This window comes from Pogona vitticeps, chromosome 4 (genome assembly GCF_051106095.1).
Source record: "Pogona vitticeps strain Pit_001003342236 chromosome 4, PviZW2.1, whole genome shotgun sequence".
Lineage (NCBI taxonomy): Eukaryota > Metazoa > Chordata > Lepidosauria > Squamata > Agamidae > Pogona > Pogona vitticeps.
The window spans coordinates 1,920,990-1,945,000 of NC_135786.1; the positions used below are offsets into that span (position 1 = coordinate 1,920,990).

Below are 24,011 nucleotides of genomic sequence, written 5' to 3' on the forward strand. Positions count from 1 at the left end.
AATCGGTTTTCAATGCACTGTAGGTCAATGGAGACTTGACCTACAGACTTTTTGACTTGAGAACCGCCTTCCAATACGGATTAAGTTCTCAAGTCAAGACCCCACTGTACTCCCAAGGACCCCTCAGCGAATGAGCAGCCGTGGGGCTTTCGGAGAGGAATGCTTCTCAGGGCTGACGGCGGGACCTTCTCTCTCCATGGCTCTTTGGGGTCTACCAAGAGGCCAGCGTGTCTCAAGGAGGGTCGGAGGCAAATCCACGGCATGACCAGATTCTATATTTTTGGGGAAGCGGGGAAGTCATTTCAAGCAGGTTTTCTCCCAAAGCTCGGCCAAGAGGCCTCTTGAACCCTGCGTGACGAGACAACTGCTGGGTCGCTCAGTGGTTTGGCTCTCTGGGGTTGGGAGTTTGAATCCCCCACTGGGCCTTCTTGGCAGAGGCTGGACTCAAATGACTCCTGAGGGTCCCTTCCTGCTGTTCTGAGGATGAGATCTTCAGACTCTGTTTTCCCAACTTCAGTATCCCTCATCAATCTGTTTTCCTCCTCCCCGTCTCCTCCAGACTCAGGCGGTCTCTTCTAACACCTGATCTGACAAGAAGACCCGAGCAACCCTGCACAGCTGCCCGTGGTTGGTGCTAAGAAAGGTATTGCCTGGGTTTTGTTGCCTTTAAATAAAGAGGTTGTGGGAAAGCAGCTGAGGGACATTTGGACGAGAGGCCCCTGGGGTCAGGATTCAAGGTTCCCGATCTTTTCCTTGTTTTCCATTCCGAGCACAAACTTCAAGGCTGCTTTCTTTCCCGGGATCCCCTTGGGGCTACAAATGTTAGCAAAACGCTACTGGGCGTCTTTTTGGGGCAGTGAAGAGTTCGGCTTTGGATGTTGTGCTGAGGATTGAATTCCACGGCCAAATGGTCGTTTGGGGAATGGGTTGGTCAACGAAATGAAATAACCGCTGCTCCCTGTTTTTCCGTGGTCTTGATTTAGAAAGCCAACAAGCCAGTGCTGGAGAAAATACACTCCGGTTTTACTCTCAGAATCTGGGCGAGACACTCAGGCGGAGTCCTTGGCATTTATAAAAGGGCTGATGGGAAGGACAACAGAACGGAGGAACAGGGGCCATGCACAACACAAACAAAATCAACAAACAGGCGGAGAGATTACGTGTGTCCGAAATGAACAGATTTAGAAGGTGGCAGTGAAGGAGAAGAGGGCTCAGGCCACAGAAGTGTCTTGTGGGGACGTGTCCGAGGCCGTCCTCCAACCTAGTTTTTGAGGCTAGGATTTCCAGAGTCACCCAGTCCATGCGCTCAGAGGCTGGAGTCGGGAGGCGTGTGTGTTTGTGCTCTCCCTTAACCCCCATTCACATTATTCTGTTTCTCCATTGGACTGGGTGCTCCCTCTCTTCAGTTCTCCAGTAATGATACCAATTCAATGGCTGGAAGAATTAATTAGGGCTAATCAATCTTAGACACCCAGAAGGGGCTGATTTGCATCTCCCTTTGCAGCAGTGCGGCGCCCCACTTGGCAGACTGGCAAAAGAGAGGAGGCGCCGGCTGTCACTACCCAAGTGAGATGCTTATCCAGGGATCGAATGGGAAGAGGCGGGTGGGTGGTACATATTTTAGAGATATAAAAATAATCTCTAATATTTTTAGACAGCGATGGAACAATCTCGAGTCTCCATTCTTGCCTCTGACAGTCCTGCGATTATAATCTCAAAGATGGGCTGTTGTCTACATGTCTCTTCCACTTTAAAAAGAAACCCATATATAAGCAAAACCTTCATTTTGGGACAAGAATTAAGACACCGACCCATTCATTCAGGCCTTCTCTAAAAAGGGAGAAGAAAAGATTGTCATAAATGTCAAAAAAATTGCATGATTGAATATTGCAGGAGGAGGTGAGAATTTCTTTCTGTTCACCCTGATATTCCGTATCCGTTGTTCACAAAAGATGTGGCATAATTAAGTACCAGCCTAAGAACAGTTGCACAGGACCAGAGTCTGGAAATTGTGCCTAAAAAGTCTTGTTATGCAGTTACACAAACAACATGCATTTTAGGCCAAAATTGCAGGAAATTAAGAAATCTTTGTAGATATTATCTGTTGCCCCCAAGCCACATAACTCAGTGAGCAACAGGTAGTGTGTACAAATATGTCTTAATTCACAGCAATTCACATCTAAAACTTAGAGCACGTGTGTAGCTACTCAAAGAATTTCAGCCCATAGAACCACCCTTCCCGTTGCATCCAAACCAGGTCAACAGAACTGTTCAACAGCCAAAAATATATATTATTTTTGGTAATATATATCAAGGTCCCACGACTAATGATTAAGAAATGATGCTCTTGGTGCAAAACCATGACCCAGCACCTCCGTGCCTGATGAAGCTGGGGTAATTTGTGCAGCCCTCTCTTAAAGATCTCTGTACACTGGGGGGGGGGGGTGAAACGGCCCAACTCAATTGCCCTTTCCACAGCAGCTTGCAATTTTGCCTGCTTGTGCATGAAACAAAAATTAATTAACCAATTAACGAACATGACAAAGAAAAAAAATAACAAAACTGCTGAAGCTGTACTGTTGAACTGGCAAACACAGACAGCTAAGGGGCTAGGTATCAAACTCTCTTTTTTCTAGCTATCCTACAGGTAGATGTAAACTCAAATGCAACACGATGGACAAGGTGCCAACGAGCTGGCATGGCTGCTTTTTCAGCCAAAACAACCTCCACAGAGATTTCTCCCCCTTCCACCTCTTTTTGATAGGAAAAACAGAACAAGGTGGCATCAAAATGCAATTCTCCCTTGCATTTTGTAACAACTCTGTATTCCACTCTCCAAGGTTCTTAGAGTGACATTTGGGGCTACCCCACTTTCTCTTTCCAGCAATGTTGTGAGGTAGGTGAAATGTTTGCTTACGGCTACCCAATAAACTTCCCATTTGAAATTTCTCTTATTAGAGTCATTCCCCTGCTCTCTGTGTAAAAGTCTCTCTACTGTGGTGGGACTCTAAGGCTGCAGTCCACGAAAGCTCATACTGAGAAAAAGCCTGGCTAGTTTTTGAGGTACCACAAGGCCCTCTTGTTGTCTTTGCTGCAAGAGTTGAATGCCGCTGCCTCTCCGAAATCAACCCCAGACCAGCTCTTACCCCACACGGGGCAAGGTCCACACTTGAGACAATCTGTAAAAAGAGGGACCTTCTGTAAACGCCTGAATTCCACTAAACCTAATAGAACAAATTTATCTGACTTAAACCCTCTTGTTTTCCATTGAGAAAAGAAGATACAGAAAGGAGAGCACTTTTCAAAGACTTGAAAGAAAGGGAGTCCTATGGGGGGGGCAGGATCTGTTCTTGATTATCCCAGAGTGCAGGACACACAACAATGAGCTCAAGTGAAAGGAAGTCAGATTTCGGTGGAATGTCAGGAAAAACTTCTTAACTGTTAGAGCAGTACGACAGTGGAGCCCATGACCTCGGGAGTCGGTGAGCGCTCCAACCCTGGAGGCATTCAAGAAAAACTTGGATAATCCCCTGGCACAGATGCTTTGATGGTATTCCTGCGTTGAGCAGGGGGCTGGACTGCATGGCCTTTATAGGCCCCTTCCAACGTAACTTTTCTGTGGTTCCATGGGATTTAGTTGCAACCAACATAACAAGCTTGGTGTACCATCATTTGTGAATATTTTAAAAAGCCACTTTCCCTATGACGTCACTTCAGTTCAAAACGGTCGTGTGAATTGGTGCATTATGTTGTCTGCCATCAAGTCGCATCTAACGGCTAACACGTGGCAACCCTAATAGAGTTTTCGAGGTAAGGGAGATATTTCAGGCGTGCCACTCCCTCTCTGAGTTTCCGTGGCCGAGCGGGGGATTTGAACCCAGGCCTCCTGCCTCTTCGCCGACCAGTCTATCCACTACACCACGCTGGCTCTCACCAATTGGGTCCAGCATTAAAACAAGGTGGCCTGTCTCTTTCAGAGGAGAGCTGAGGGCAGCCCCTGTAAATAAAAGCCAATGGTCATCATGCAGCCATTGAGTGTGTGCCTTATAGGCAGAACCTGGGGTTAGGGGGCCTTGGGGGGGGAGAGCCGGGCTCTCCCTCAGGTGTGTCTCAGCCAGGTCTGGGTGAGGCCAAAGATTGAAGAGCAATTTCCTTTGTCACACTTGCAGGAGAACCATGAGAAACGAGATGAACCGAGCCGGCTGGCACAGACCAAGTTACAGGCCGGAGATATGAAGCACCTGCAAAACTGTACAAACCCCCCCCCCGCCCACTAACAAAGGCTTTCCTGTACATGCAGCCCAGCAGAGCACTGAGGCTTCCCAAGCGAAGAGGTCCACTGGCACAGCTTTTGGGGCAGAATTCTTGATTCCCAGCCCCTCAGTTCTCTGGTTCCTACTGGGCGGCCGTGTGGGGCAGGGGGCTCGTGCGGTGGTTCTCCAGATAGAGGATGCCCGCCGCCTTTTCCTGAGCCCAGCCCCCTTTGGGGCCCAGAAGGTCCACGGGCAAGGTGGTGGAGGAGCCCAGGGCCTCTTCGGCAGAGTGCTGGGAATCGGTGTCTTCCGAGGAGAAGCTCTCGTGTCTGGAGAGCTGGAAGTACTGGGTTGTTTCTTTTCTCCGGTTCTTCTGACCCCTGGCTGGCATGGACGCACAAGGCTGTTTGAGGGGAGGGAGGGTCTCGCAGGCCCCTGGCACTTGCCCGGCGCTAGGACGAGAGGCAGGGGCGGGAGAGGCTGGAGGTGAATTCTCAGCGGTCGGGGGGAGAGGTTCCAAGCCCTCGGCAGTCTCAGGGCCTCCCCATTCCAGACTGGCACCCAAAGAAACCAGATAGGTCTCCTCGCTTTCCTGCACATCCTTCGCTAAACCACCGCTCAAGGAACCCTCCAGCAAATGACGGCCAGTTCTGTCCACAGTCCCAACGTTGCTCCTGCTCCGGCTGTCCAACATCTCTTCTCGTTCCTTGATTCTCGCCGAGGGCCCCTCCGCGCAAGTTTCCTTGCTGGAGACTTCAGGAGCGGGGCCCTGCCCCAAGCCTTCCATCTTGTCCTTCTTGAATCTTGCCAGGCCGTCTTCGAGAATCTGCTTGGCTTCTTGGCACCTCTCCAGAGTTTCTCTCCACACCGCAAGCCCGCTTCCGTTGCACATGCTGGAAGCTTGGATCTTCATCTGCTGGAACGTCTCAGCTGAAAACTCCCCCGAGAGCCGGCGGAGAAGGTTTTCTGCTTCTCGTTGGAGTTCTGGGCTCACGGGCTCGTTTTGCCTGGGCGTCCGTAAGGCCGGGTGTTCCTTGCAGTCCAGGTTAAACTGTGTGACCTCGAAAGACATAAGAAACCATTCTTACTAGCCGCTACTGGAGGTGGTCCTCCTCCTCCTCTTCCTCCAGAATATTCCCCCTCCCCTTTCTGCCAGGCCAGTCCATCCGTCCTTAATATCTCCATCCCCACCCTGTTCAGATTCTGCCCTTCTAGACCGAGACCTCTAGTCTTTTCTGGAGGGCAAACCCGTCTCCCTTCCCGAGGGCTAACGTCCTACATCATGAGGCTGCCTCCTTCCAGCTCCTTTCTCTTGTCCCACAACACTGTAGGGAAGCAGAAGCCCCCCAGGAAGGTCTAAAGGACCTCAGTACAACAGCCCTAAGGGGTCCCTCCACCGCTTAGCAGCCTGGCCTCTCTCAGGGCCAGCCAGACGCTACAAGGAAGCCCATGGACACATCCTCCTCCCAGCCGCTGGTTGTCCGTGGTGGCTATTCAGGATTCAATTGCCCCTGAACTTGGAAGGGGCCAAACCCCAGTGGCCGTGGCCCTCTGAGGCCCACCAAAGTCAGCCTATTCCTGCGCGCATGGATGCCAATTGCCATCCTGCGTTTCAGTCTGAGCTCCCCTGCCTGCCCAGGGAGGCCCTACAAGCAGCATAGCATGGACGGGCTACCTGATTTATGATAAGCCTCCTCCACCTGCAAGACCAGACTTGGGGAAAGTGATTTTGGGGGTTGGGGTACAATTGGGGTAGAATCTTTGGGATGTGCCTCCCAGAATCTCCCATTCTGGAGGTGGTGGGTCTCTGACTCGTAGCAGCCGGAGAAAAGTACTTTTTCCCAAGCTGTTCTCAGTGCTCTGGCGTAAGGGCTGGACAACTCAGGGGTTGAGGTCCCTGGCTGGGGAGCCAGAGGTTGGGAGTTTGAATCCCCCCCACGGGGCCTCCTTGACACCATAATCCAGAGGGTCCCCTCCCAGCTCAGCCATTCTAAGATGATTCTTCCTCCTTCCCCACCCAAACAGCTTCTCTATATCTTTTTTGCTTTCGTGGATTCCCAGGGTTTTTGCACGCTCACCTTGTCAGAGAACCTGCACAGGTCCAGGTAGGTCTCCAGCTCAGCCTCCTTCGTCTGCATGGCCATGTAGAAGGTGGTCAGCTTGGCCTGGAAAGCTCGCTTGGCTGCCTCGAAGGCCCCCAGTTCTGGGAAGCGGGAGCCTTGGACCTTGGCAGCTTCCTTCGAGAGAGATAGCCCGTGGTTGTAATGGACCTAAAGGAGCAGTGGAGGAAAGCAGGAGAAAAACGGACTCTGTGCTGTGCCTTTTCTTGATTAGGAACAAATGGGATCCACAGAGTGTGACCCATGAAGGCAAAGAGCATCAGAACTGGGCCACCAGCTCACCGTTTGGCGGCCTGGCTTCCCACCAGTTTATTTTTTTTGCCGGCCACTGCTGGGAGCAGGGCGCCAGCCTCACTCAAGCTGGAAAAGTGGATTTCGATGGAGTTACGGCTTTTGGAAGAAGCTGGACAGAGGAATTCAATCTGATTCAATGTGAAGAAGACACCCTCTAATTTGCATACAGATTTAGGGCTAGGATTGTGGAGGGGGCTAGAATCCTACCGATGTAGGTCAGGGTTTTAGGAAAGGAGGGCATGAGAACCAGGAAGGTGAGGATTCACCCATTTTCAGAACATTTACGAGCAAAGGTGAAATAGCCGTTTAAAAAAGCAAATGCTCCTGAATGTGAATTTCGAGCTCAGAATCTCGAAGTTCCGCATTCCCAGGACAATCCTGGTTCCTTTCTCAAGGCCATTTCGGCTGTGGGTATTGCCGGGGGAAAGGACCTAGAGGCTCAACGTACCGTGGCTTCTTTGAAGATCTCCTTAAACCGTCGGTAGGATTCTTCGGCCTTCTCCCGGCCGCCCTCCGCGGACCCCACCCCACGAAGCTCCGGTTCTCCTTCTTCATCAAACCACACGCTGAGCTGCGTGGGGGAAGCAAAGAGAGCAGCAAAGGGAGTCGGGTGAGAGCGGAAAGCCTTGGGAAAGCCACCCCGGCTTCACATGCCGTTTGCAATTTAACATTTCAAGACATGTACTCTTTTTTTTCCCCCTCTGCATGTATTTTCCCTCTTGAAACGCAATCGGAAATCTCGCAATTTTTTTAAAAGCTGAGATACGTTTTATTCTCCTGTCTTTTTCAGGTGGCATTAAATAGGCATTTTCATCTGAAACTGTAAATCCAAAGAATTTATTCCCCATTCCTAGAGGGAGATGCAGCACATGTGAGATAGATTGGCACTGGGTTAAGGCTGTCCTTCTGCTGCCAACTTGTAGGTATCTAAAGGGCCAAGTTATATGGTATGGATGGCCTACAATTTGAAGGTGAAATCAATTAGTGTTGGAGAGACATGATTCAGGCAGACCCTTCATGAGAAACCATACTTGCAAATGAAACCCCTGTTAGCTTCCTGAGGACCCGTCTCAAAACAAAGTATGGCAATGTGAGAACTAGGAGAGGTGTGGAGAGCTCCGCATTCAGATGTTCTCAGCCCTTCTGGAATTTCCTCTTTTAATGACATGCTGTCTATAATGTCTAGCTTGGCCCTTGGGTTTCTTCTTATAGAGGTGAGGTTTAAGAAAACTTCTCTCTAAAATCCTGCATAGTTATGAAATAAATAAAGCCTGAACTCTTTCCACTACACACAGCATCCATCAGACCTGGGCTTCTCGAGTATTTAATTCCCTTCCACCTCTGACGCGAGGGTTGCCATTAGTCTCATCCATTTATTTTAATTCACCTTATAAAAATGACTCTTTAAGTGGCTCCAGATCAGCCCAGGAAGACATATCTGTTAATCCACCTGAAGTCGATGAAGCATTCTCAACTGATCACACCATTCAGAGGAAAGTATGAATCCCATTTCATGCTACTTGGTTTCCTTTAAAATTAAGCAGGAAATTATGTACACCTTTGCTGATGCAGGAGTGGGAAGGCAAGGGCTTAATAATTGGATTTCAGTTCCTGAGAACAAAAGCTGTGTGTGTGTGTGTGTGTGTGTGTGTGTGTGTGTGTGTGTGTGTGTGTGTGTGTGTGTGTGTGTGTGTCTGTGTCTGTGTCTGTGTCTGTGTCTGTGTCTGTGTCTGTGTCTGTGTCTGTGTCTGTGTATGCCTTGACCTCCACTGTGCTCCACTGTGGCAGCTCTGATGGAACCAGGGGAAGGATCACCAGCGAGCAGCCAGGAGCCGTGGGGGCAGCTCTTCCCCGTTTCCCCTGCTTTGTTGCTTCTGCTTCTCAAAACGGCCACCGTCCCAGGCTGCTTGTCAAACACGAGGGAGAAGATCGGAGCCCAGAAAGATGCCCTCTTTTTTTTTCTCCAGCTGCAACCCCGAACCCACCCACCCCCGAACCACAAAGCTGGCCTGGCCCCTCGGATTCTGGCAGCAAAGAGCTTCCTTCAAGCTCCAGAAAAGGGGGAAAGAAAGATCTGTCTCTTTTTTCCTAACTAAATGGAAAAGGAACTGTATGTGTGTGTCAGAGTGTCCTTTTGTGCAGGAAGTTGCCCAAAGAGGAACAAGAGCCTTCTTGCAGGGTGTGTGTGTTGGGGGGAAGGCCCTGGTCCTGCATTCAAGTCCTTGAGCGGAGCCCCCCCCCCCCGAACATTCAGCCCTGCAGCTGGACTTCACTTCCCATTGAAGCCGCTCACACGAGCCCTTCTCCAGGCACGGGGGAGAGGGTGGGCTGAAACCACGCAGAGGACCATTGCGGGGGGGAGGGGGCTTGCCTACCTTGTGAAATTCTGCCTCCAGCTGCCGGACCTTCAGCAGGAACTGCAGGTGCTCCAAGCAGCTGTTGGATTTGGCCACCAGGCGGTGAACCTCGTCCTCCACCAGCCCGTAGAGGCCCAAGGCGAGGTCCATGCTGTTCCTGACAGGCGTGCATTTAAAAAGAGAAAGAAGAAAAAACACACTCTTACCCACGGAGCCCATGCCACCTTCATAGTGATTAATGGGTGTTATGATTTTATTAACAGCTTGCATTTTAACAAGAACAACAACCTTAGAACTGCAGAGCTGAAAGGAACCCTCTGGATCATCAGAATCCAGCCCTTGCCAAGGAGGCTTCAAGGGGGAATCGAACTCCCAACCTCTGGCTCTTCAGCCACAGGCTTAAAGCATGGAGCTCTCCAGAGGCCGAGGCAAAGATGGTTCCCATCCCTATACACAAGGTGGCAGCACTGGTAGCCCAATCTGACTTCCGCACAGAGAGAATGCCCCCTTGCACTCATTCCGCCACCTTGGCATCAGGGGACTGTCTGGGTGCCCGATCCTCCAGTAAGGCGGTGCCGGCTGCCAGTGGCATATCCCCAAGGGCTGCAAAAGGATTAGCATCTGCCTCCAGGCATGTGGGCCCTCCCACCCCCACCCCGAATCCCCTCAACCCTAGGGCACAACACAGAAGCCAGAACTCAGGCTGTCCTACCGGACTGGAGGGCAAAAGCTGAGCCGGGCGGCCTCCTTCCTCAGCCTGGCGAGCGTCGCTCCCCCTTCCCTCTGCAAGTTCATCAGCTGCACATCGCACAGAACCTCCTGCATCAGCTGCCGGTGGCAGTCCAGTTGCTCTTCCACGGCCTGCAGGAGGACGGCAGGGGTTAGCCACGTCCACAGAGGGCAGCGCTTGCCGTGGCGGTTGCCCCCCCCCAAAAGCTGAACATAAAAGCCTCTTCATCCTGAGGCAGTCTACCTCCCAAAAATGGCTGCTGGGGAGAAGTCACCAGGGAGGAGAGATTTTATCTCCTCCACCTTTGGCCAGAAACCTTCCAGGAAGCTTCTGGCTAGCTGGCTGGTCTTGGAAAACAGACCAGAAGCCCACCTGTGGCATGGTCACAGGTTGATTCGACAGAGATCCTGCCTCTGCACTCCGGAGAACCGACCTGGGGGCAGATCTCAGAGCTGTTGGCTCTTCAGATCTGAACACTATTCTACTCTGGAGGAAAACATGGCCCCGTGCACCCGGGAGATAACTGGGCTACCCAGAAATACTCTTCAGTGGAATAATTTTGCAGCGTCACGCCTCCAGTCCCTGTTTCTCCTTCCCACGATCTGACTTTCAGGAGTCCAAAGCTTCAGGTGTTGCCCAGCATTTAGGAAGGCTCACCTGCTCTAATGATGGAGCAGGCTTTTTTTCTCTTTTTTTCTTTTTTTCAGGCATGGAAAGGAAGGAGCTGCTTTGGGGCATCGAAACCTTGGTCCTTGCAATGTGGAGGATTTAGGTTTTAACCTGTAAACTGCCCGGAGTAGTGTTTGCACTAATGGGGTGGTATATAAATCAAACAGAGAGGTGGATAGACGGACGGATGGACGGATGGGGAAGATGACAGACAGATGGATGGGGGAGCAACCCGAACACTCTGAGGCCCAGCGGTTACCTGTGAGGTCTTGAGTGCATTTTCCTTCTCCAGTTCCCGGGTGGTCCTCTGCAAGACCTCGGAGGCCTTTGTGAGACCACGGACAAAAGGGTGGAACTTCTGGAAGGACAAAGAATCAAATCAAATCAACAAATCAGCGACAAAGCATCGTGCCAAGAAACAGGCCCATGACACTTCTGCATAACAAGAAGGAGAAAGTTCAGCTGCGAGAAAGCAGACTTGAGATAGTAGTGAATAGCAGGGTTTGGAAAAGTTACTTGTTGGGATCATCCATGCTCTTTCAAGCATCTCACCAACACCCCCCCCCCCCGTGCTCCCCTGTCCTCCATGTCAGGAAGCCTCAGGGCGTTTCGCTGCACAAAAACCACAAAGCCAGGCCCCTGCCCCAAGGAGGTTACAAACCAACATGTGCAGAGTGGGAAGGGAAAGGAAAGAACACACACCCCCACTCCCACGGAGAGGGAAGACAGCCAAGTCAGAAGGACTCCCTTGGGACAGAAGGACTCCCTTGGGACAGAACGAGTTTCTTCTGTTTTATTCTCGCCTCCAGCCGTTGGGGGCGCTTGGGATCAGAAATGGCAAAGGAATAAAGAAACCAAACGGGTGACGGGTGGGTTCAGCTGTTTCCCTTTGAATTGCAGAAGGGAGGAAGAAGCCTTAAGGAAGCCATTTTCAAGACGAGAGAGAGCAGACGGTTGGAAAGAGCCTTTTCCAGACTCAAGCATCCTCCCCACCACCCAGCGCGGATCTCCTAGGTCTGGCCAACACCGACAAAGCCAGTCACCTGGAAGTACTGGATCCACTCCTGGTGGCAATAGGGGAACTGGCCATCGAAGCCCGGGGTCAGCTGGCTGTTGTCCACGTGCCGGGCTAAAGCCTTCAGGGAGCTCAGCACCTCCACCTGCGGGGTATGGCGGGGGGGGGGAAGGAACACACAACAGGACAGTCCGTTATTCCTCTCTGGCTGGAAAGTGGGCAATCTTATATACAGTTCCACTCGCTGTCTCAGAGCCGAGCCACCGCGGCCACCGTGGCGTAAAAACAAACATTGAAATATGTGCAAACAGAGATGTGGAAACAGGTGAGAAGCAAGGGAGAAGTAAGAGCAACACATTTCTGAACATGACACTAAAAGGCCTCGATCCACCTAGCTCGCTCAGTGGTTTAGGTTTCTGGCTGCTGAGCCAGAGGCTGGGAGTTCGAATTTCCCACTGGGGCTCCTTGAGAGGTGCTGGACTTTGTGCTCTGCAAGGTCCTTTCCAGCTCTGCAGTTCTAAGATGATGACGATGATGACGGAAGCAGAAGGATATCAGAATTTGTTCTGTGCATGGGTCCAAAAAAGAAAGCACTCATTTTAAGGATGGGCACAAACAGCAGTTCAGCAGTTCGTGGCAGTTTTGTTTTCTGGCCAAACAGGTGTTCCCAGCCCCGTCTCCTCCAATGGGCCCAAACTCAGTGCCCCAGCTTCCCTGCCCCACCTCGTGCGGGTGCTGCCTCTGAGTGGGCGTCCTCTAGAGGAGGCGGGATGGAGAAGAGCCAAACACCCGTTCGGCCGAAAAAGGAACCGGCGTGAACCACTGAGCCATCTGTTCGTGCCCATTATATACCTTATTTTTCCGTGTATAAGACGCCCCCATGTATAAGACGCCGCCCCACTTTTCTAACCCAAAATTAAGAAATCTAAGTGGGGCTTAGCAAGTGGAGGTGAAAGCAGCGATCAAAGCCCTGCAGGATCGCTTTGATCCCTGCTTTCCCTTCCACTTGTTTTTCTCTCTCCTCAGCTTACTTCTGTGTATAAGACAACCCTCAATTTTTAGTCTAAGGATTCTAGAAAAAAGTATAGTCTTATGCATGGAAAAATACGGTAAATACAGGCATGCCGCGGTGGTTGCAGAATTTGGCCTTTGTCAAGACAGAATCCAGACTGCCTACTCTGCCATGGCCCATGGAGGACGGATCCTGCCTTGCAAGGCATGTGCACACCTTCTTCCTAAGGTTGCATGGCCTGCCCTGACGTTTCCTCCGTGGGCGGCTTTGACGCTCAGAGCAAGAGACCTGGGGTGGGAGGGAGACCAAGACCATCTTCTTCCTCCCTGCCTGCCTTTCTTCCAATCCATCATCCTCTGCTGAGCAGAAATTCCCACCTCCCTGGGCTCCTTTTTCGGAATCCACAGGGAAAGGCGAGTCCTTTTAATTGTTTGCAGCAGAGGCCGCTCATCAATCTCATTAATGTTTCATCTTGCACTAATTAAACCCTGCCGCATCAAGAAAAGAAGGACTGAGTTATTAGTTCAGCTGCCTGAGAGCTCGCTCGCTGCGGCAGGCTGTTCGGGCCTCCCCACCTCCCGGAGTTGGAATAATTAACTGGCCATGGGAAGGGAAAGGGGGCCAGGGTGGGACCCATCGCCTTCCCGGGCAAGGCAACTCTCCTCTTCAGGAAGGAAGCAGTTCAACAGGTCAAGCTTTGGGCTGCCTGGGTGAGCAGCTTCCCAGCCAGTTGATGGGAAAAACTGAACGCGTTTCCTAAAATTCCTGCCCCATCCCTCTCGTGGGTGGGGGAGGGAGATGGGGAGGCAGGAAAGACTTAGGAAGCACCAAATGAAGAAAAGCTGGCAGCTGCGGAGCTCACCTGTACACCGGGGAACCTCTCCAGGTGTGACGCCGCCTCCTTCTCGGCCAAGAGCAGGATGGCATGGATGCAACCGGGCAAGGCCTTCTGGAAGGGAGAGAGAAAAGTGGGTGTGGGGGGGATATATCTGGGGGCAGAGAGGGAGGGTCAGCATCCCGAAAATAGCAGCGCTTCAGGGAGTTACCCCTGCTGGCTGAGGGAGTCTGGGGGTCTCAGTCCCAAAAAGCCCACCAGTCATTTCCACCATCCTTCTCTCCCCCCCCACCCCCGCATTCCCCCAATTGGACAGAATCCCAAATGACCGTCCATCATCTTTGCCTTCCTAGCAAGCTGTAGCAACTTTTGATGGGTCTACCACAGAAATGCTTCATTTAACCTAAACGGAAAGCCGTTTTAGGAGGATGATTTAGGCTAATAGAACAAGGGTTCCTCATTATCTGTAGATGAGCACGATCCCCTGTTCATTTATTTGCGGTGAAATGCCTGGAATTCTTAGGAGGTGGACGTCTCATGACAACTGAATCCAACAAGGGGGGGGGGCAGAAAGAAGAAAAGTAATTAAGGGATAAATGCTGTTTAATGAATCAAAAATAAATGACTCCTTTCGGGCAGTCATTCATTTTGATTGCACCGCGGTGGGGATGTATGGCTTAATACTCGGTAAATTCATTTCAGTGTAACTAAAATATTACCTGCTTAATGGATGCTACTTATTTCACACACACACATATGCATAGTCAGCCAAAGATACAAGGTGAAAGGGAATTTCAGATGTTATTAAACACTTCATTCATTCATTTCCTACTTTTCTCCCAACACTAACTCCTGAGGCTGTCAGCAGCTCACAGTTTTGTGCACTTTGGAGAGTTGTTTTATATTCCTACATATTCCTATTTATAGTAATAATGGTTAAATATAGGAATATTTGCATATATTTGTTTAAATTAGCATGCACACGTTTAATGCAAACATTGCCTCCTCTTTTTTGTTTAATGAGGGGGGGGAGAGTGGTCTCCTTTTTAGGAACAAAGCACAAGCGACAGGGAGCTGCTCTTACAACTTCCATCCTTAGGGAAGGAATCTCTCTGCGTGAACTTCAAACCACACGATACGGAAATCACATCCTTAGAAGCAGGAGTTCTGCTAAGTACTGAAAGGCATCTGACTGTCACGCCACACATTTTCTCAGCTCCCTGTTTTCTCAGACTGGCCTGTTCTGGGCTTCCCTCACAAAATGGATGGCTGAGACATAACATACATACATACATCACTGTGACACCACTGCCAGTCTCGAGCGGCAAGCCAGCTGTGTGCATTGTATGATTTCATTCATGTAAAAATAACACACACACCATGCAAAAACTAGACATTCCCTTGCTCTTCCCACCCACCTGGGATTACCTGGATCGCTCCCAGGGCTGCAGAGAGGGACGGGCAGGGGGGCTCTTTTCTGGCATCGATGAGAATCGTTAACCCCATGTCCTTCGATGACTTCCTGGAGAATGGAAGAAGACATTGCCAAATGAACTTTGTCTTCTTAAAGGCAGAAGCAGAAAATTAGAAGCAGGGAGAGCACTCAGCAATTGGAAACTGGAGGAGACAGCTCTGAAGACCCAGTGCAGGATATAATCTCCCTGAATAAATCCACAGGTTAACTTTCAAAGAGTTGCACTCAAGGGTTTTTGATGGGTTTCCGTCCCAGTCGGCCAGTGTTGGGAGGCCTCTCGGATACGGACAGCACCAGGGTAGGGGCTCATCCTGTGGCCAAATTAGAGCCACTGAAGTCACTAATCAAGCAAGAAGCAGGCCACGGCCCGACCACTGCCACAGAGGCTTCCTGGCCACCTCGGCAGTGATGGGCTGGCGATGTTGATTTTTCCGGTTGGGGACAGTTCCAGCAACTTCTTCCCCCCCCCCCACATGGCAAGCAGGTGAAGCCGCCCTGATCCTGATGTTGGCAACAATGGTGGGAAGCTTCCCACCGTTGGCCAGCCTGTTGACCTTCAAGGCTTGTCCCTGTTTTGCTTTCATGCTTTAAATCAGGACTCGGCAACACAGGCAGGCAGTTTTGTGTCTGTTTTCAGATCGGTCCAAGTAGAAAACCTACTGCAGGTTATCTGAAACATTGTCCTGCCCTACCCATGATATAGATTATAATATTTAGACTACCTTGATGCATAATATTGGCTGCAAGTTATTAATCACTAAGGTGATGTTTGAAATCGCAAAGCAGCAGATTTGACCTGCAGTTCTAGAGCAGAAAAAATATCAAGATGGGGCAGCCATCATGATCAAAGTCTTCAAACCGATAAGAAATTCATTCCTTTGCTAAAGCAGCTAGCCCTCTAATGAAAAGGAAGAAATAATTCAAATAAGCCAGTCGGAGAAGGGGCAGGATCTGTTCTCGATCAATCCAGAATGCAGGACACACAACAATGGGCTCAAGTTACAGGAAACCAGATATTGACCGAATATCAGGAAAAACTTGCAAAATATTTTCTGGGAGGGAGGGTTCCAGGTCATCTTTTATGTGTCACCATCCTTGTTCAATGATTTGACTTTTCCGAGTGGGATATTAAAAGTGAGTGTGTATGTGTATGTATGAGAAACAGGTCCTTTGAAGGAGAAAGAAGCCTCTACTTTCGGAGAAAGGATGATTTCATCCCACTGAAATGCCTTTTTATGTAAACATGGCAGCGGGGAGAGGGCCTGCATGTCACCTGGCTATTATGAAAGGGGACGGAGACTTGAAAAAGTTTGGAAACCACTATCTAATGTGACACACATGTTTATTCCGTAACCCTGGTGGAGGGTCCAGATGCCTCTCTCTCTCCTCTTTAAGACCTCTGCTGTATTTCACAACCACTTTCCCCCATTCATTTCATTTGAGTCTCATGGCGCAGTGGTTAAACTGCTGTACTGCAGCCAAGACTCTGCTCTCGACCCGGGGGTTCAATCCCAGGTAGCCGGCTCGAGAATGACTCAGCCTTCCACCCTTCCAAGGTTAGTAAACTGAGCACCCAGCTCACGGGGTGGTGGTGGGGTGGGCAGTGTGTAGCCTGCGTAATTAAAAGAAGAACGCCCCCTCCTCTGCAGAGAGCTGACTTGCCTGGACACGGAGCAAAAATGGAGGAGAAGCTGGGTCACTTCCCGGGCTGAGCCCGAGGGGGCCTGCCACACTCTGCCGCTGGTGGTGATCTGGACGATGGGTCTGCCCAGCTTATCTGTGTTGCCTGGAGCCGAAGGAAAAAGAAAAGGTAAGAACATGAATGAACTTCATGAAACTCTCTGGATGAGTAGCTTTTCTGGACCACAGCTCCAAATAATGTTTATTTATTGCACGATCTGAGTCACTGCAGGTGCTCCTCTTTGGAATGTAACCCAGTCCTGTGGCATATTTTCTTTTTCAGTATTCACAGAAGTTGCAGCCTCTTTGCAAACCCCTGGGAGGATCTTAAGTCTTCAACCAGCTGAAACAAATGTACAGGTGGATAGCAGCAGAAGTTAGGGCTTGTCTACATGGGACGTTTTGGAGCAGGCTGGTGCAGGCAAAATTTATTTAGCACTTTATTTATTTATTCAAATGCCAGCTTTCTCCCCATAGGCATATTCCCCAAGGCAGATCGGAACAATAGGATTGCTCTGGGTTGGTTAGCGATGTAATACACCCCTGGATGCAATCTTCGCATCCAAATGGTGCATCAGAGCTGAAGTGACACAATTTTGGTCCAGCTCCTTCAAATTGGAATTTCTAATCTCTTGAAGCACCTGGACACTTCCCCTGTCTTCAGTGAAGGGGAAATGAAATTATCATTTTTGCCTGTGCAAAGACATTGATGTGTTGCATCACTATCAAAAAAAAATTTTAAAAAAATTCTTTGGCTTGTCTCAAGGACCAGTTGAGAACCTGCCTACAGCCGAATCCGTGGAAGCATCCCATTTGTCACTATCCTGAAGTGGCTCACATTTTAAACCACTTCAGGATATCAGAGATTCCAACTGGAAGGAACCTGGACAGCCAGGAAAAGCAAAGATTCATGATGCAATGTGTTCATTTGCACACATGATGCAAATGGACCAAACTAGAGTGATCTAACCGGCGCCAAAAAAGTAGAAACCCATCAGTGGCTCAGGAAGATGCGGGAAGGGACACAATGGTTCAAAATTTGGTTCCCACCAGTGTTTGCATGGTGGGATTGCCATAAAAAGGAGCAAATCAACCTGTTCCAGCAGTAGATCAAACAGCAGGCTAGGTGCCCATCGGATGACACTCAGACAGAAAAATATCTGGACTCACAATACCTGGCAGACACACGACCCCAGAAGATAACAGCTCAGGATTCAGTGACTCCCACTGAACACGCCCCCAAGGCTCAGATCCTGAAGAGAGCAATTCTTTAAGCAAGGACTCGGTGCTGGAAGTGTTCGCTGGGTCCCTTTCTGTGATCCGCAGAGTTGGGAGTTCTGAAAACCCTGCATCCACCTGACTGGAGCCTAGGCAGATGGGGAGAAAGAGGATAAAGTTAGAGAACGTGCTGAAAGGCTCTCTAGCAGGACATCTATTTATTGATTGATTGATTGATTTGATTTATATCCCACCCATCTGGTCTGGTCAACCACATCAACTCAATCACCAGGACCATCGTATTTAGGAAAGAGCACAGCCAGAATCTACTGGTATCCATCAACCTTATCTATTAGCTGCCATTAGTCATGGCACGTTACGCCAATCTTACATGAACACAGATAGGATTTGGACACCCAAATCACTGCCGAATAGCTCAGTGGTTTAGACCTCTGGTGGTGGAGCCAAAAGTTGGGAGTTTGATTCCCCCAGCGTGCGTCCGAGGTAGGGGCTGGACTGGATGACCCACAGGGTCCCTTCCAACTCTGCAGTTCTAAGAGGAGGGTGATAATGGTGATGGTGATGATGATGACTATGAGTAAAGAGTTGGAAGGAACCTCTTCCATGCCAACCGTTGGCTGATGCAGGAATCCATACCCACAGCCTCTTTGACAGAGATCCAATCTCTTCCCTTCCATGTGTATCATGAAAAGCCAGCCCTGCCAGGGGACCCGTGAAGAGGAGAGGCAACATTTAGCCAAGGGAAAGAGGACGAAGGAGAGAGGGGATGATGGCCTTTCCAGAATTCTAGAGATTAGGTTGGGCTGCAGCTTAGACAGTGTGGGTTGTTCCCCCCCCCCTCAGTCTTCCCACCAAGTCATACAAGGCGAGAGAGGGAGTAAGAGAAAAGGGCTAACACCTCGCCCAAAAGGAGAGCACTGGTGGAAATCACAGTGGTGTGAGCTCACGGACAAGTACACGGGGAAGATCAGAAATGGTTTCCATCACTGAAGCAGAATTAGACTATGTCCCATTTCAGACGGACAGGGAAACCCTTGACCTCCCTTCCTGAATCAGATGTGGACCGGACGGCCAGTCAGTGTAAGCTGTCTGCACAAGAAGGATGGCCACCGGGCAGCTCCTCAGAGGGAGGGCTTCCCTCTGTAAAAGAGGACATGTGGGCCACCCTAGGTTGGGCCAGCAGTGCCAGGTGCAGGAACCATCCTAAATGGTAGAGTATCCTTCAATGGCTCCTTGCGGTACTCTGTCCCTTTCCTGTGACCCTGACTCCTCGGGGTTGCGAATGGCGGGGGAGTCCAATCTGTGCCAGGAAGGCCAGAGTCCAGAAAAGCTCTCCATAGCACCCCTCCTCAGTGGCACACATTCCTGACTCTTAATCCGGTCCTATTTTCAGGGTATATGAGGCAAAAGGCATGTGGCCGAGTGGACTGGCACAAATATAGATAGCTTTATACAGGGATAATTATGAATGATTTTGCAAAACTATGATTTCATTGGAGACTCTAATCCAGTGCAAATACATCATTGCTTTGCACTCTGTTGGAAATTCATTGACTTTGACTTCTTTCTTTCATTTGAAGGACTTATGTAAATCACAGCAGGTCTTCATTTCTTAGGTGTTATGCCTTGTTTATCTGCTGTGATTTACATAAGTCCTTCAAATGAATTGCACCCCTAAACAACCTGAGATCATCTCTGCTTTATACCCTTCATTTGCACACTGGGGCCAATAAAGGGCCTCCTTTCCAAGGACTTGTAATTCTGTGTAAAGGAATAGTTGGAAATCCCTCCTTAGATTTCACTAAACTCTCAGAAACCATTGAACATGCAAGAGTTTTCTGTCCTGTGATAAACTTTTCCATCCACATACCCAGTTAGCAATATTCACTTTTTAAAAAATGTTTAGGCATTGCCATTATCCAATATGTCAACACTAGAGGTACCTAGAGCTCAAAGCCCTTCGGAAAGCCCTGCCTAGCGTCTGCTTCCTATTAGTCCTTCCTTCCTTCCTTCCTTCCTTCCTTCCTTCCTTCCTTCCTTCCTTCCTTCCTTCCTTCCTTCCTTCCTTCCTTCCTTCCTTCCTTCCTTCCATCCATCCATCCATCCATCCATCCATCCATCCATCCATCCATCCATCCATCCATCCATCCATCTCCTTCCTTCCTTCCTTCCTTCCTTCCTTCCTTCCTTCCTTCCTTCCTTCCTTCCTTCCTTCCTTCCTTCCTTCCTTCCTTCCTTCCTTCCTTCCTTCCTTCCTTCCTTCCCCTCAGGATTACCTTTCCCCACAGCTGCTTTCCCCCGGCCCATTCGGGGAGAGCAAACAGTCAGGGTCTTTTTCCGAGGTCCTTCCTGCCCTTTGCCAGCTTTCTCTGGCCCCGAGGGGCCACCCCCAGAGGAGGCCAGTTGACGATGGCCTTTCCGGCAAGAGAATCGGTTACTGGCAGCGGGGCAGTTGTCTGCAGGAGGCTTGAGAACCTCCGAGGGCCCTTGTTTGGGAGGCTCCTCAGCTTTCCCGTCCTTCTTTGGATGCTCAGGGGGGACCCCAGGAGCTGCCTGGTGTGACCCCTCAGGAGGCTTCGTGTCTGGGGTTGCCAAGTGAGAGACCTGTTGGGCCACATCAATCTCCTCCAAGATGGCCGCCATCAATCCTGAGCTGAAGTTGACAGGGTTCTTGAGGGCAGCCACATACGAGTCGCGATACCGACATCTCGGCTCGTGGACTTTGGGGTCTGGGCTCAGTTTCCTTCTCAGACACGGTGTGCAGGGACCCTCCTCTGAGTCTGGACCTTTCCTGCAGTCCCAGCTTTCTAGGGTCACCGTGCTCTCTCCGTTCACACAAACGAGACCTTTCTTGGTCCAGGGTGACACTTCTCCCTGATGCTGTTCTTCAGCCGCTGACGGTGCTTCTGACTTGGCCAAAAAATCCGCATCCTTCTCTCCAGAAAATCCGAGGAGATTCACATACTCTCCTTCCAGGTTCTCACTGATGATATCGCAAAGACTTGGCACAACAAACAAGGTGGATTTTCTCCAGGATCCTTGCTCTACCTTGATGAGGCCAGGATACTTGCCCTGAGGGGGCCTCCAGCTCCCATTGGGGCTGCTGCCAGCATTGCCAAACCCTGTCACGGTGTTGCCCGGTTGCTGTGAATTCAGCTTGCCGTACACTTCAGGGCAGCAAGAGGATCCGGGCGTCTCCGAACTCCCAATTTTGGGCACGTCGACAAATTCCGGAGTGGCTATTTTGCCCCACGGAATGGGGACAATGCCATTTCCGGTGGCCACCAGGCAAGTTCGCAGGGCAGGCCGGTCCAGGTCTTGGTTGATTTCCTCCAGCCACTCCTTGGTGAAGAGGAAGGAGCAGGAGGCTTCGGGGAGAGGGATCTCCTCCACGGTGGTCAGGTCCTTGGAGAGACATTTCACGACCAAGCAGGCCGATTGTTCTCCACAGGGCTCTGCTTGGAGGTAGAAGTCCCCCGGGCGCAGGAGGAGGGGGTTCAGTGGGCCAAGGTGGACCACCACTTTCTCGTGGAGGCAGAGCGGCCAGCCCTCGTGGAGGAAAACACAGCTGATGTAAGGAGCCTGGGGGGAGCAAAAGAAGAAAAATACAGTATACAGACAGAACCGTTCTCCATCTTTCATTCACTACCTTCCCAAAACTGATGAGAAATGCTTCTCCTTCCATGAGGACAACTTTCTGAAGAGAAGGTGCTTGTCCTAAATCTATGAAGCCCTAAACAGCTGGAGCCCAAGCTATCTCAAGGACCACATCTGCCTATATGAGCTTCCGTGAATCTTAAGATCACAAGGAACTCCCTCCCACAGGAGGCCAGACTGGCCCCGTCTTTGCTGCGCTTCTGCAAGCTGGCAAGCTTTCCCTGAGCAACCGGCTGCGTGAAGGGGATTTTTAAATGGGCGGTTACACTGCATTGCTTTGAATGCGGTTTGCTGTTGCTCATGTTTTTTAGTATGGTTTTGTTCTGACCAGTTTTAGTATTTGTATACTCACTGTTGTTAGCTTTAAATATTGTCTTTTAACAATGTAATCTGCCTTGGGTCCTTCTTAAGGAGAAAGGTGGGGTGAAAAATATTACCAACCAACCAACCAACCAACCAAACCAAGGATAGTTCTCCCTGGACTGATTTGAAATTGGCCTCAGTCAGTTCCTATATATATAAATCCAGGGAGAACTATCCTTGGTTTGGTTGGTTGGTTGGAAATATTTTTACCCCACCTTTTCCCTTAAGAAAGACCCAAGGACCCTTTTAACAGATTACATTGTAAAGCTAACAAAAGTGTGTGTGTGTGTGTGTGTGTGTGTGTGTGTTTGCACATGCACGTGTGCGTGCGTGTACGTGTACATGCACGCACGCATGCACGCACGCACGCACACTGTTGTTAGCTTTAAATACAGTATTGCCTTTTAACAATGTAATCTGCCTTGGGTCCTTCTATATATATAATTTGTCTCTGTCACTGTGTCTATAGCTGGAAAATTATTACACACACACACACACACACACACACACACACACACACACACACACACACACACACACACACACACACACACACACACACACACACACACACACACACACACACACACACAGACTTCGGCCATGCTTTGATGAAGAACACACACCCCTGGTTGAAAACTTTTCATAAACAGATCTCTCTTGGAGAATCAAGATGCCAAGGAAGAAAACAGAGGGCCCATTTGGGGGATGGAGGATCAAAGAGAAAAAGAAGAAGCCTATTCTGTCCTGCAGCTTTCCTTCACCTTGGTGAGGCCGTATGAGAGAAGCTCAAGAGGGGGTCCAACCCTCCCTGCCTTATCCGTGCCCCCTCGCAAGACAAAGCCACACAGCGCAAAATCCCAGAGGGCTGGCCGGCCGCTGCCCAACACCACGGCCCTCCGTCGGTCCCGACAGACTTACGCAGGCTGCCTGCCGGACGTGCTCCAGGAGGCGCTTGGAAGGGATGAGGAAGTCCAGGAGGCAACAGAGCCCGTCCCCATGGTATCTGGCCTCCAGGACGCGGAACAGCTGGCTCAGGACGGTCGGGGCGGTGGCGTCGAATGGAGGGAACAGCCCTGAGAGCGTGTTCTGCACCGCGGCGTCAAGAGATTGTGGGTCCTGTTCAGGAGGAGAGAAGCTCCGTGAGAAGGTCAAACCGTCCACCAAGGAGCATGCCACAGGCTTAGACAACTCCTTCTTCCCATGTTGGGTGGGGTTTGGAAAGATTTTGGGGGTGCCCCAATGAAAGGTAGAGGTTCCTCCTCCTCCTCCCCCCACAAGGGGCCAAATCTATCCTGAATCCTCCTGATGTTTGGAGAGGTTTGGTCTGAACCCCAGTGGCCTCTTTTCCCTTTAACCTGCAGTGGGGAGGAAAAGCACACCTCCTGGCCACGAGGGATGCTCTTAAGATCTCAGGCTGCAGGTACAGCCCCAAGCATGACGTCAACGCTACAGGCATGCATCTCTGCATGTAACGGCCAGACAGCTAAAAGCACAGGCAGCTGAATGTGCAGAAGGGAGAAGCAAGCCACCTTTCAATTACTACAATTAAATCTGTGCGGGTTCATTCCTCACACACAAAGTAAAGCCATCCAGATGTTTTCCACTGGCTGGCTTTACCTGATCCAGCATCATCTCCAGCCTTGCAAATACTGTATGTCTGCTCTCTGCTGACAAAGGGGATTCTGTGAAGAACTGTATTTGATCTCCCAGGAGCTCCTTATATTTTCAGAAAGGAGATTCAAAGTTTCTTGTTTCTTTTGGCCTTGGGATCATCCAGGGTGAAACCCACCTCCTGATGAGCCCCACTTGAGTGTCTGCAATACCTTTCCTTTTATGTGTTTAAAAAAGCATGCAGATTGTAACCCCTATGAAATATTGGTTTGTCCCAAAGGAGTGGAACTAAGAAAAGAGCAGGGCTGTGAGTAACAGATTTGAATCAGAAAGAGCTGGAGAGCTGAAGTGGCCAGAGCTGCTGTTGCCATTTGGACTGCTGAGACCCTTGCAAAACTTGGTCTAGGTATAATTCCTTTATGTTTGTGTTTTGTGTGTGTGTGTGTGTGTGTGTGTGAATCCACATGATGAATTCATGCATAAATAAATAAATAAATAAATAAATAAATAAATAAATAAATAAATAAATAAATAAATAAATAAATAAATAAAATAAGCAGTTAAACTGATATTTTGGTCTAAGGACTGAAGACTCTGCATATGGGGCTGATTCTTCTAGCTTATGAATACCCAACCCGGTTGAGATAGCTTGGATTTTTGTCTGGATTTGAATTCAAAGGGACACTTGAACTGGAGTGC

At 50.0% G+C, this 24,011-nt stretch overlaps 1 protein-coding gene across 2 annotated transcripts in view; it reads right to left on the bottom strand.

Moving 5' to 3' along the window:
* Positions 1-1,002: 1,002 nt before the first annotated feature.
* Positions 1,003-24,011, bottom strand: part of KIAA1755 (KIAA1755 ortholog) — a 31,108-nt gene continuing 8,099 nt past the window's right edge. The window contains exons 2-14 of one of the 2 annotated variants that reach the window (XM_078392246.1): positions 22,620-22,817; positions 19,955-21,260; positions 17,615-17,806; positions 16,422-16,545; positions 14,714-14,807; positions 13,313-13,396; positions 11,467-11,583; positions 10,683-10,781; positions 9,737-9,885; positions 9,043-9,181; positions 7,116-7,238; positions 6,332-6,523; positions 1,003-5,313 (exon numbers count right to left, since the gene is read on the bottom strand). In XM_078392246.1, coding sequence (XP_078248372.1) covers positions 4,396-5,313; positions 6,332-6,523; positions 7,116-7,238; positions 9,043-9,181; positions 9,737-9,885; positions 10,683-10,781; positions 11,467-11,583; positions 13,313-13,396; positions 14,714-14,807; positions 16,422-16,545; positions 17,615-17,806; positions 19,955-21,260; positions 22,620-22,817 — 3,735 coding nt within the window. In that variant the 3' untranslated portion in view covers positions 1,003-4,395. Of the gene's footprint in view, positions 5,314-6,331; positions 6,524-7,115; positions 7,239-9,042; positions 9,182-9,736; positions 9,886-10,682; positions 10,782-11,466; positions 11,584-13,312; positions 13,400-14,713; positions 14,808-16,421; positions 16,546-17,614; positions 17,807-19,954; positions 21,261-22,619; positions 22,818-24,011 lie in introns of both variants that reach the window. The other variant, XM_078392245.1, reaches the window with a different exon arrangement.